This window comes from Nansenia antarctica (genome assembly GCF_963989245.1).
Source record: "Nansenia antarctica genome assembly, chromosome: 16".
In the NCBI taxonomy this organism is placed as follows: Eukaryota; Metazoa; Chordata; class Actinopteri; order Argentiniformes; family Microstomatidae; genus Nansenia; species Nansenia antarctica.
In genome coordinates this window covers 16811007-16824391 of record NC_137686.1, presented here as the reverse complement: position 1 = coordinate 16824391, position 13385 = coordinate 16811007, and the positions used below count along the sequence as shown (strand labels likewise).

The 13385-nt window shown below is 45.2% G+C and overlaps 2 protein-coding genes across 2 annotated transcripts; both read right to left on the bottom strand.

Annotated features, from left to right (window-relative positions):
- Window positions 1–1825: 1825 nt before the first annotated feature.
- ftr66 (finTRIM family, member 66) lies at window positions 1826–5875 on the bottom strand (the record flags this gene model as incomplete). The annotated part of the gene is made up of 6 exons (XM_080546217.1): window positions 1826–2355; window positions 2602–2661; window positions 2831–2990; window positions 3520–3753; window positions 3958–4053; window positions 5276–5875. 6 exons carry the CDS (start codon window positions 5873–5875, stop codon window positions 1826–1828), a joined length of 1680 nt encoding a protein of 559 aa, XP_080402343.1.
- A 3231-nt stretch (window positions 5876–9106) lies between these two features.
- myadmb (myeloid associated differentiation marker b) lies at window positions 9107–9991 on the bottom strand (the record flags this gene model as incomplete). Its single annotated transcript, XM_080546409.1, has 1 exon — window positions 9107–9991. One exon carries the CDS (start codon window positions 9989–9991, stop codon window positions 9107–9109), a length of 885 nt encoding a protein of 294 aa, XP_080402535.1.
- Window positions 9992–13385: the final 3394 nt, after the last annotated feature.

The following is a 13385-nucleotide window of genomic DNA, read 5'->3' as shown; positions in this document are numbered from 1 at the left end:
ACACACACACACACACACACACACACACACACACACACACACCACAAACACACACACACACACACACACACACACACACACACACACACACACACACACACACGTTGTTATAAATAGCACAGATGATGTTACTTCATCATTGTGCTTTAACTTCATGGAAGTGAATGTGACAATTTCAATTGTGTTAGAAATCGTTAATGTTAAGAGAGTACTATACAGTATGCTGCTGTTTTGTAATTAGCCACCATATTCGGCTGTAACCACCAGGGGTGGTATCATCACAGACTGATAAACGGGGTTTGTGGACCTTTATGTCAATCTTGTTGACAGACGAAACAACTAGCAATGAATGACACATCTGACCGGGGAGGGGGGGGGGGGGGGGGGGGGGGGGGGGGGGTTCCAACATCGCTAAAGGAAAATCCAGGCTTATTTTTGTTAAGTCTTGTGAAACTTATCAAAATAAGCCTGGATTTCCCTTTAGCGATGCTGATGGAATACCCCCCAGGAGAGATTGGTGGAGGCAGACATCGGAGGACGGGCTCATTGTAATGCATGGAACGAAATGAGGAATGATGTTTGATAGCATGCATTAGAATGAGCCCTCCCTTACATGATTCCCAGAGTAAGTCATGTAACTGAACAGTTGTCTGACCCAGAGTATCTGGGAGAGACCGATGTCAGCTGACATCCCTTTCACCATAAACCACCTTTCCTTACAGTGAGACCATTAAGTGTCATCCTGACAGACATTGGCAGAAGGCCATACCCCCAGATGGGACTCTAACTATAGCAGTAATGATGCCTGTTTGACAAACCCAGCGCCATGGCGATAGAGAGGCAGATGATACTGTGTAATGTTGTTGTGATACGGCTTATGGAAGGAAGAGAATGTTTACCCCAGGGGAGGCTAGTGGAGGTAGAAATAGCAGGGTGGGCTCATTGTAATGCATGGAATGGAATGAGGAATGGTATCAAGCTGGTTGTAATGAATGGAGTGGAAGGAGCTATCAAGAAACTATCAAGGCTTCACCAAGGGGTTGTCAAGGTATAACATATTATGATTAAAATGTTGTTTGAATAGGCCTATAGTTTCATATCCAAACATACATGTGTGATACTATTCCCGATTCCATTCCATTCCATTACAGTGAGCCCGTCCTCTGATGTCTACCTCCACCAGCCTCCATTACTGTACAGAGGTATGAGACAGGATGGACGATTATTTTACTTCACATCATGATATATACCAGCAGGTATTGGCAACGTAAGCTTTGAGATGATTGTATTTTATTGTTTAGTCAGTAATATACAAAGTGTGTTACAAACTATTTACAATGACTTCTTAGTGATCAAGAATGAGCTATGAGACACACAAAAATGCAGATGTGAGACAAACATGAAAACAAATATTCTCTGAGACTCTGAGATCTCAGAGATTATATTATACATGATATATTATATAATGTATAATATAATGTATAATATAATGTATAATATAATGTATAATATAATATCATTATATTAATAATATAATGTATAATATAGATATAAATATATGTAATATATAATTATATATTACATTATATCATGCAACCCATACTGTACAAGAGTGCCTTCTAAAACCTGTCAAATTTGAGTAACAAATAAAAACATGTTATTTCACACACTGCACTCTTAAAAGAAAAGTAGGTGGGGACCCCCTTTGAACAACCCTTTTGGGTTTGAACCCTTTCCACAGAGGGTTCTCAATGGGACCCAAAAAGGGGTTTCTTCAAAGAGTTCCCCTAACCCTAACCCCGTGTGGGGTTCTACACTTCCTCTGCTACTCCATCTGACACAACTCAATGGCGGCTCCGAAACACATGAACTCAAAGCCCGGATAGAGAGGCTGAGTGAACGAGGCCTGGACCCTGTGGAGCAGAGTCATGGTGTCAGAGACGCTGTAGAAGGACAGCGTTCCGGCCCTGTGGTCCAGGTACACTCCTATCCTCGAGGACAGTGGGGTTTCTATCCTTGTGGCCACGTTGTTGTGCCAGACAGCGTAACCTTTCCTCGAGCAGAACAAACTCCACGACCGGTCGTTGCGTCCAAAGTGGGAGTCGTTGCTTTCTCCTTTCTTGGCCATCCCTCTGTAGGCGACGGCCATGTTGACCCCGCTTCCGCTCCACTCCGCCTCCCAGTAGCAGCGTCCGGACAGGGCCTCGGCACACAGCACCTGGCTCCAGTAGTCGAACCTCTCTGGGTGGTCGGGGCTGTGGTGGTCCCTGGCCCTCACCGTCACTGCCCTGTTCTCCTGGGACACGCTCAGCTCTCGGTGGGCCGACCTGGGGTCCAGTGTGAGCTGGCAGGAGTCTAGGAGGAGGAGGGGGGGGAGCGGAAGGGGTGAGTAAGGCACAACACTGAGTGTGGGGACATGAACGGTAAACAAGGGCATGGATTGTGTACACAGAGTGGAAATAGAATGCACATTTGGCCCTCCGTTTATAATAGCAGAGCTATTTTGGAGTTCATTGCGAGCCGGCAACTCTTGTCACTCACTGTTCACTCTGTGAATAAAGTAGTCGTGTTAATGAATTGCTTCTGTTGTTACAGACTTACAGTACAAGAACTCTGGTCTGATCCTGGGGTCTGGACACTGCAGGAGTTTCACTGTGCTCGCTGTGGAGGAAAAGGCATTAGGCTGTAAACAGTGAAGAGTTGTCATTTACTACTGAACATTATCAGTATTGTCTACCAGTGGAGACTGGTGGAGGTAGAAATCGGAGGACAGGCTCATTGTAATGCAAGGAATGGAATGCAGAAGGAATGGCTTCAAACACACGCCTACCTGCCCTGGATATCTTAGACCACTCCCCTTTGCAGAGGTCCTCCAGCCTCCTCTGGAGGGCTGATACGGAGGCCCGCACCTTGCCAAAGTCTAGAGGAGGAACCGTGGTGATCCTCAGAGGCTCTGTGAGGTCGGCCCAGGTGGAGACTGACTGACCATTCTAGTGAACAGCAGAGGGAGGAGGGTACAGAGAGAGAAACATTCTATTTTTATTTTAAGTTATCTTTATTTACCTGTATATATATATATATATATATATATATATATATATATACACAGCTCTGTTTAATCATTTATTTATTCTAGTCGTATATTCTATTTTTTTCTTTCTTTTTTATCTTCACTTGCTTTGGCAATGTAAATGTATGTTTCCCATGCCAATAAAGCCCTTTAAATGTAACATTTAATGGAATTGAAACATGAGAAAGAAATTATACGTATATAACCACTGATCAAACATAGAATAGGGTATATAAACTTTAACTATATAAATGTATATATTGTATGTATATATGTTATGTTTTGTATGTCAGTTTTTACCCCCTTTGTGCCAGTGTGCCAAAGGAAAATGTCCATGCTTATGAACATGTTATGGCCAAGTTTCCTTATCTTATCTCTGTATAACATTGTGGGGGTAACGCACACCGTCATCACAAAGGGGTCCAGTGTTAGAGCACCAGCGCTGTTACCCGGAGGAAGTAGATGTGGTCCTCTGTGTGTGAGAGCTGCTCCAGCTCAGCATCTCTCTTCCTCAGCTCGGCGATGTCCTGCTCCAGCGTCTGTATGAGACCCCCGGCCTGAGCCACAGCGGTGTCCTCCTGGGCTCTGATCAGCTCCCTCACCTCGCCGCGCCTTCCCTCCATCGAGCGGATCAGCTCAGTAAAGATCCTCTCACTGTCCTCCACTGCTGCCTGCGCAGAGAGCTGGAGGGAGACACACACACACAGAGAGGGCTCAGGACTGTACTGTACTGGAAGAATGTACTAACCCCCCCCCCCCCCCCCCACGCACACACACAACCCCTCACCCCCCACCACAATGTAGCTCAGACAATGGGACTTGAATGTGGCCTCATACTTGGCACCTTAATGGCTGACTTTGCTCTGCTGATCTATTGGGTACATCACCTTGAGTGACTCCAGAGCTCTTCTCAGCTCCAGCAACTCTTTCTCTTTGGCCTGGATTCTCAGTTTGGATTTCCTCCTAGTCCTCCCCAGCTGCCTCTGTTGGGAAACAGTCACACACACACGCATGCACGCACACACACACACGCACGCACGCACACAAACACACCCACGCACCACAAACACACCCACGCACCACAAACACACCCACGCATGCACGCACGCACACACATACACACACACACACACACACACACACACACACACACACACACACGCACACACACACACACAAACTGTCGTCTATAGAGATTTGTCTTTTGGGCTCATACTCATTTTTTGGAGGGGAGTGAGTCACCCTCTTTATTAAATGGAATTTGGCCTGACAGAAGCAGAAATGTTATTAAGTCTGCAAAAACAACCGCAGCAAATGATTCAATTTTTCCAATGATAAGGTAGACACAAAGGGTGCACATACACTAGCCACAATAATTAAATAACCTAAATATTCTAAAATCCTTGATAATTAGCAGTAGCAAAAATCCGATTTTCTTTCCACAGCAGCCTATCATTCCCATTTGAATTGTCTTCGGCACACACTCTGTATAGGCCAGATAGTCAAAATACATGGAGATGTTTTGCATGTGGCGATCTGCTGTATGGACCACATTCAAAGCAACTGTCTGTATCACATGCTCCTCAGATCTCTATCTGGTTACTTTACAGTACACACCAGGGGAGGCTGGTGGAGGTAGAAATCGGAGGACAGGCTCATTGCAATGCATGGAATGGAATGAGGAATGGTGTTTGATACCATTACTCATTCCGTTTGATGCCATTCCCTATTCCGTTCCGTGCATTACAATGAGCCTGTCCTCCGATTTCTACCTCCACCAGCCTCCCCTGCTGCTGCACACACTAAAAGCAAGCCAGGGAAGACAAAGACTTAACATTTGAATATCGGAAAGGAAGTTATTCATTTTGATTCTAACTTACCTCTAACCTTTAGATTTTATGGCCCTACCCTGATAATTATCACGGAAACGATATGTGCTCCTGGTAACATGCTAAAACAATGACTCAGGGAAAGGGGCATATATTATTTATTTATACCCTCAAAAATGCAAAAGAGACAAGGGAAGGCGGCCTGTAAAATGCCAAACTAATGTCACCTAAACCTAAACATGTTTACAACAGCAGACTTGTGAGGGTTCATATAACACATAAACACATCAAATATATGGCCATTGGGTAAATAACAGCCTGAGATAACGATGAGATACGGCGGTTTGTACGGTGTGCTTTTAACCCTAACCCATACCTGTTTCTTGGTGCTTTCTGCGGCGGCCGAGACCGTGTCATGGCCCCTGTGTTCGTCCATCACACACAGCAGACAGACGCACTGCTGATCCGTCCGACAGTAGATCTCCAGGAGCCTATCGTGATGCGGGCAGACCCTCTCCTGCAGCTGCATGGTGGCCGCCACCAGCGTGTGCTTCCTCAGGGCCGGAGACTCGTTGTGAGCGTGGAGATGGGTGGCGCAGTAGGAGGCCAGACACACCAGGCAGGATCGGACCGCTCTGATCTGGCCACCCGGGCAGAAGTCACACGCCACGTCTCCGGGCCCGGCGTACGTGTAGCTGTGACCGCAGCTGGGAGCCGCCTGGAGCCCCGTCCTCTTCAGTTTCTCCACCATCTCAGCCAAGATGGTGTTTCTGTTCAGGACGGGTCTCGGGGTGAAGGTCTGTCTGCATTGGGGGCAGCTGAAGACGTTGGTTGCGTCGTCGTCGCCCCAGCAGCCTTTGATGCAGGCCATGCAGTAGCTGTGTCCGCAGGGGATAGCCACGGGCTCCTTCAGTAGATCCAGGCAGATAGGACAGGAGAACTGGTCTTTGTCCAGCGGACCGACTGTGTGAGCCATGCTTCTCTATGACAGAAATATCGTCTATCAGCCACTCTGGAGCCGCCAGTGGCATCACAGACATTTATAAACCTTCATATTCAAAGCAGTTATCTACAACCCCACCTTCCACTGCTGGGAGGCGTGTGTGTGTGTGTGTGTGTGTGTGTGTGTGTGTGTGTGTGTGTGTCTGTGTGTGTGTGTGTCTGTGTGTGTCTGTGTGTGTGTGTGTGTGTGTGTGTGTGTGTGTCTGTGTGTGTGTGTGTGTGTGTGTGTGTGTCTGTGTGTGTCTGTGTGTGTGTGTGTGTGTGTGTGTCTGTGTGTGTGTGTGTGTGTGTCTGTGTGTGTGTGTGTGTGTGTATGTGTGGGTGCAGGGGTTAAATTGGGATTCAGGAGGTGAGGGAGCCCAAAAAGAAAATAATCTGCAACAGACGTGAGTTCAGGCGCCAGTATTTTTTATTTTTTTTACCGAGATCTATTTAGTGTTCTGGAGCAATTTAGCCAAATCTAATTCACTGATTGTGACAAGTAAACCTTTTCCATTAATTACTAGCAAAAAAAAGTACCACTATTGTTGTTTCCTATAGAGGAAATACTGAGCTATTCAGCTATTCATACAGTAGCAACTTCAGCTTCAAACAATCATCACTATTATCTTATGTATGATATGGAAACAATATAGTATATATGAACCTATTATATGAACCCATATGAATGTGTTTGTTCAATTTACATTTCCATATTTTCATTTCACACTGTACAGACACACAGTTCAATAGTTCCCAGAGAGGCTCATATGATGAACTGTAGTCAATGGGTGCGTTCGTAAATACGCTCTGAGAGTGCCAGAGCGCATTAACTGATTTCAGTTGAAACCAGAGCACTGACCGTGTTTACGAGCGCACCCAATATCTGTCTCTGCATGCTGTGTGATCAGCTGACCTTCCTGTCAACACCCATTTTCTAGCAGACTTTATTGGATAGACTTTGTGTGTGCAGGAACAAAATAAATGTATTGACAGATTGGAACACAGGGGTACGTCTGTGGGGTACAGCAGGGTTGGATTAGCCAAGGAAAATAGAGCCCTGTTTTATCCATAACGTTAAACTGCTGGTCAATGGAAGTGCCGGCTGGTGTGTGTGTGTGTGTGTGTGTGTGTGTGTGTGTGTGTGTGTGTGTGTGTGTGTGTGTGTGTGTGTGTGTGTGCGTGCGTGCGTGTGTGCCCGCGTGCGTATGTGTGTGTGATTGGCAGTGAGAGGCAGAGAGGTAAACCATCTTTGTATTAAGGGTCTTTGTCACCATTTAATCACCGGTGCAGGAATGAGCAACAGCAGGAATGATCAACCAATAGGTTATCAATAAGTTGATCACAATCCAGTTACAACAAGGCAACCATATCCAGCATCAGAGTAGAGGAGATGTCCATATCTAATAGGAAGGACACAGGTTATATACCCTAGAATCGGTAATACAATGGCTATGTGTTTGCTTGGGCATGTGATTGCATGTCGATGATGCACTCCTTGCGGAACGGAATGAGGAATCTGTGTCTGATAGCGTTCCTGATTCTGTTCCATGCGTTACAGTGAGGCCGTCCTCCAATGTCTGCCTCCACCAGCCTCTCCTGATGTACGTAACATTGAACTATTAGGGCCCTTTGGTGTCGGCAGGGACGTCCTGGGCCTGAAGATCAGCTGGTCAGCTAGAGATGTATCAATAGAGCATAAACTCTAGTAGTCGCAACATTTCGTGACCTTAGAATTATAAGGTTCTATCTAAATTTTTGTCAAAATTGAGTTTTTTACATAATCTGATCCATTAGGTGTTATTTTTAAAATGTTGACATTTTTGGTGTAAGTAATTCATAAAATACAAAGGTTCCATCTCACAAAACATAATGGAATGTCAAAACTTTGACGCTCAATATCTCTGAACTGCCCTGAACGGAGATAGAACCTTATCATTCTGAGCTCACGATTTCCCACTAGTCTTTACACAATATTTTGACCCCCATTGGCAAGGACACTTAGGCACTTAGACCGATACACATAATACACAAACACAAACCGTCTTTCTTTATCATGTGGATTTTTTTTTATTGAACACTGGATTATATTTTCCCATAACACTGGTGTGGTGTGGTATGCACAGTCTCAACAGGCACGGCGTCTTACAAAAAGAAAATGATCAAAGAACTTAATGTGTTAGTAACAGCAGGAAAGAGAAAGATGATGCAGCTAAATATATGGATCTCTTTCTTTACGACAAAACATAGACTGTTATGGGCCAGATACAAATCACATTTCCCTGACAACTTTTACTTTTTAGTAGCAGTTTATGAATTAGATTCTAAGATGTTGATTGGTTTTGGAGACATCATACAGAGAATGGGTAATTATACACATAGCTTTCAAACAGTAAGTGCGCATAAAAAAGTGAAGGTTTTACCTCAACTACCTTGTCATATATGCATATATTCTATCCACATACAATATACTCTTGACATTGCAGCTGGCTGACGACACATGATATTATAACATATGCAAAATGCTAGGCTACTAAACATACATCTTTACATGAATTCAAAAAACAATGTTTGTTCTACTTCAAGTCTTGAAAACATTGGAGCTGTATAAAATATTATGACCATATCAGTTACCTAATAAGGGGCTAGATGGAATCAGTGAATGTTGTAAACTTGATCGACTCTAAAATCTTGCACAGCGTTTGAAAAACCCATGCAGAGAAATATCAACATACTCAGCAAAATATTAAAGCCCTCTTATCTTTTCATGTCTTGTGTGTGTGTGTGTGTGTGTGTGTATGAGTGTGTGTGTGTGTGTGTGTGTGTGTGTGTGTGTGTGGGGGTGTGTGTATGTGCTTGTGTGTGTGTGTGTGTGCGTGTGTGTGTCTCAGATAATCTGAGAAATCAAAAGTTTTTTGTCCACCTGATGAGATTTCTTGGTTCCGTAAAACCATCTTTGTGTTGAAATACTATATTTCCACCTTTCGCTTGACATGACAGCAATACTTTGCAGTCTCTGGATGCAAAACTTAAAAGAGACCAAGAGCCGAACATTGACAGCTAAATGACGCAAAATACAGTAAGCAGTTTATTTTGGTTTCTTCCCTCTAGCTTTACCCCGTTATTTCTACCCTTCAATCTTTCTCTCTCTCTCCTTCTCAAATCAATCACCTCCTCTCTTTTTTCACCTCTCTATCCCTCTCCCTTTTCGTTCTCCTGACCTCTCTCACACACTGATGAAGACCAGCCGGGCGGAGTAGATCAGGTCTGCCAGGTAGAGAACAAAGTTGACGGCGGAAAGCACCGCCACGGCCATCAGCTTGTCATAGGAGCACAGCCCTGCAAAGGTGCCGCAGCTGGACGGCCTGGTTGGGCTGCCCCCGTGCTTCTTGTCAAACTTGTAGATGGGCCAGATGATGGCGGCGGAGAGGTACAGGATGACAGCCAGCAGGGCGTAGGCCGACAGGAAGCGGGCGAAGGGGAAGGGCAGGCAGCCCGTGCACTCGCACACGCACACGACGATGATGGCCGCCGACAGGATGAAGCAGATGCAGTAGACCGCCATGCACCACTTCAGAGCGGCGTTCTGGTCGTACGTCACGGGGTCGCTGATGAAGACGAAGATGACGCAGCCCACGAAGGTCTCGCACACCTTCAGCAGGCCCGGGGCGGTGGCCATGTAGCCGGCCACCTCGCCCGGACGGGCTTTGCTGATGCTCACCTCGCTCAGGTAGGTGATGGTGGCCAGGCAGGAGAAGACGGTGGACACGATGCGGAAGTCGCGCACCTCGCTGGCCCTCGTCTGGCCCTTCAGGAAGTAGAGAGGGAAGATGATGGAGGCGGACAGGCAGAGCAGGGCGGCGTAGCAGGCGAAGGTGATGGGGAAGTTCTTCCAGGACACGGGGGCGCGGGTCTGCAGGCCGAACAGCTCCACCAGCAGGACCAGCAGGGTGCCGGCGAAACTGAAGGCCCAGCAGAACACACACCAGTCACCGGTACCATGGTAGAGGTTGGCGCCGTGGACCGCTACTGCGAAGGCCACACAGGAGAAGATCATGGCCAGCAGGCGCACCCATAGTAACGGGTTGGAGTGTACCACAACCAGGGGCATGATGGGATATGGAGGATACGGGACTAATAGAGTTGCTGTTAAATTGTAGTCCTCTGTAGACCGTCAGGGGATGCGGCTCCTTGTTTGTTTGGTGTAGAGGAATCTGTTAGGAGACACAGAATTCAAGGGTGGCTGTCAGTAACATGTAGATGCAGAAAAAAACATTCTTATTGTCACATCATTCTTGCAGCAACCACAGATACATGTATGTAACCACAGTGTACTGAAAAATGTATACACTGCAATGTAAGTTGCTTTGGATAAAAGCGTCAGCTACATGGCATATATTATTATATATACAGTAGCCTATTGGTCCATCAGTACTAGATTTGACCACTTGAGGGCAACATCTTATCTATTGACATATTAACTACTTTCACAATGATGAGTGGTAAAACAAGTAATCAAGGTAAAAGTATACGTATGACATTATGGATCAATGTCATACATACAACAACACTACATACAACTACACTTAATTTAATAGTAATTGTATATAATAGTAACAACTTTTTGTTCCTATAGTTACGGATGTCATAATGGCATATATACAGTATATATACATATATATATATATGGCATTATGACATCCGTAAACTACATTAAATCTCCTTTCTTTTCAGTTTCATATGCAAGACTTTCTCTGCTTGGGAATCCCTGTTGAGCAGACAGTGTCCCTGACATTCTTTCATACTCGCATCATTTTTAGACGTACTGTACTTTTATTTTTTTTATTGTCCTTCTTGTAGCGCGATGACTGCCAATGGCCCCCAGGCCTGAGCATAGATTACTTCTTCCTGCTATGACTGGATAGATGATTCGCTTACTTAGTCAAATGTATTTGTTGTAAGTCACTTTGGATAAAGGCATCTGCTAAATGCCCAAAATTTAAATGTAAATGTAGACAGGCGTGGCTCTGAGACCTCTACCCGAACCCACAGTCTGTCTGTCATCAGCCTCCGAGGAGGAGGGGCCTCATTGGCTAACAGCCACATCATCCAGGGACACTCAGGCCTCAGTAACTGCTCCCTCCCTCCCTCCCTCGCCCCCTTCCTCCCTCTCCGTTGCCTCCGTACTCCCCCACACTCCACTCCACAAGTGGTGAAGAGTCCATGTTCCTAGTTTACACAGAGAGACTGTTATAAACATAGTGACCGCGCCTGTTTAGATTAGTCAAATTAATCATTCCAACCCTAGGGGACAGGGAATGGGAGGGGGCTGGGGGGGAATACTGAAATGGTATTTATGAAATGGTAAAAGGTAAAGGGCAGATGAGAAAAATTGTTAGAGAGATGGAGAAAATTCAAAGGGAGAGAATGGCAGAAACAGTCACTAAGGCAGACAGGCAGAGAGGGGTGGCTTAAGTAAAAGGGGGAAAAATATGGGGAAAGCCCTGTGCCGTAACCTCAGAAGGACATACTTTAAACACAATGATGGACGGGAATAGCAGAGCCATGAGTCACACCACCTCCCTCTTTCTCTCTCTCTCCCTCTCTCTCTCTCTCTCTCTCTCTCTCTCTCTCTCTCTCTCTCTCTCTCTCTCTCTCTCTCTACCGCGCGCCTTCTCTCTTGTAAGATTTTCCAACTTTTCTGATCATTTCCAGATGTCCAGACTGCTGCCGAACTGCAAAGTGAGTCAAATGTGCCAAGACCCTTCCTTTCTTTCCTCCTCAAACTCTCTTGCTGCCCACCCGACCCCCCCCCCCCCCACCCATAACTTTTCCATTTCTACTCACTTTCTCCCTCTCCTATTCCCTCTCTTGCTTTTAAAAAGGAGAGCCAATTAAAGTCATGTAAACCACTGTATATAAACCTATAGAAAGCCGTAATGGAAAAAACGATTCACTCCCTGCCATTACTAGTGCTTATGGAATCATGTCAGGAAAATGGGTAAAAAAAAAATGAAGTACACGACACAGAGCCTGCATGGAAAGCCACTTTTCAGAGGGGCAGCATGGAAAACACTACGCAATCCCACAAACTGTGGGACTTCCCTTTTAGAGAGGTGCCTAAAATAGGCTCACATATAGCCTGGAAACGTGAACAGGAGGGAAAACAGGATATTACAGTAAGGTTGCACAGTCACTCACACACACACACACACACAGGCACGCACACACGCACGCGCACACACATACGCACACACACACGCACACACACACACTCACACACACACATGCGTGAGGGATAAGGGAGCAGAGCTCAGTGTTTGTCTCAGCAGAGGTCACGAGCGTTGTCATGACACAACATAGCTGTAACTCAATTTCACCCATAATCCACTTAGAGAACCGTGGGCATAGACACAAGACAGACTCTGTCAGCTAACAATCGGCTGAGAAAGGGAGAGAGAGAGAAGGAGAGAGGGAGAGAATACAAGAGAGAGAGAGGGCGAAAGAGAGTGAGAGTGTGTGTGTGAGAGAGAGAGAGAGAGAGAGAGAGAGAGACAGAGAGACACAGAGAGAGAGAGAGAGAGAGAGAGAGAGAGAGAATGTGTGAGAGAGAGAGAGAGAGAGAGAGAACAAGTGACTTATAAAAAATGCCTGTAGGGTATGACAAAACTGAATGTGTGGAGAACGTTATTTAACACTAGAACAGCCATGGAGTGGGATCATTTGACCCTGTGTGAGAGAGAGAGAGAGAGAGAGAGAGAGAGAGAGAGAGAGAGAGAGAGAGAGAGAGAGAGAGAGAGAGAGAGAGAGAGAGAGAGAGAGAGAGAACAAGTGACTTATAAAAAATGCCTGTAGGGTATGACAAAATTGTGAATGTGTGGAGAACGTTATTTAAGACTGCTCTGTGGAACGGAAGCCAGTAGCAGTTTCGATTTCCTGTTCATATTCACTCTATAATGAAGCAGTGCTCAAGACAAATATATACAGTAGGAAGACATTACGTTTATCTTATGATTTCTATGATCAATAGTGGTCAACACCACTGCAATGAGGAACACCACATATATAAATAAGCCTAATCTTAAAAGTGACAGTTAAAATGTATCTAAAACTTGTTATAACTCTCCCGTTATTCTGACAGCTGGAGGCTATACCGTTATTCTGATCACTCATTCATTGACGACCACAGTGAGGTGGGTGTGCCGCTGGGTCGTGCCGCGCCCTGGAGTTTCTCTATGTTTCTGCTACTATAAACTAGGATAGATGATGATCAACAAGTTAATGGATGGCAAAAACATTTCGTGATGTTAGAATTATAAGGTTCTATCTCCATTTTTGTCAAAATTGATTTTTTTTTACATAATCTGATCCATTAGGTGTTTATTAATGCCTGTGTGGTGTTATTTTTTTAAATGTTGACATTTTTGAGTTAGTAATTCATAAAATACAAAGGTTCCATCTTATAAAACATAATGGAATGCAAAAACTTTGACGCTCAATATCGC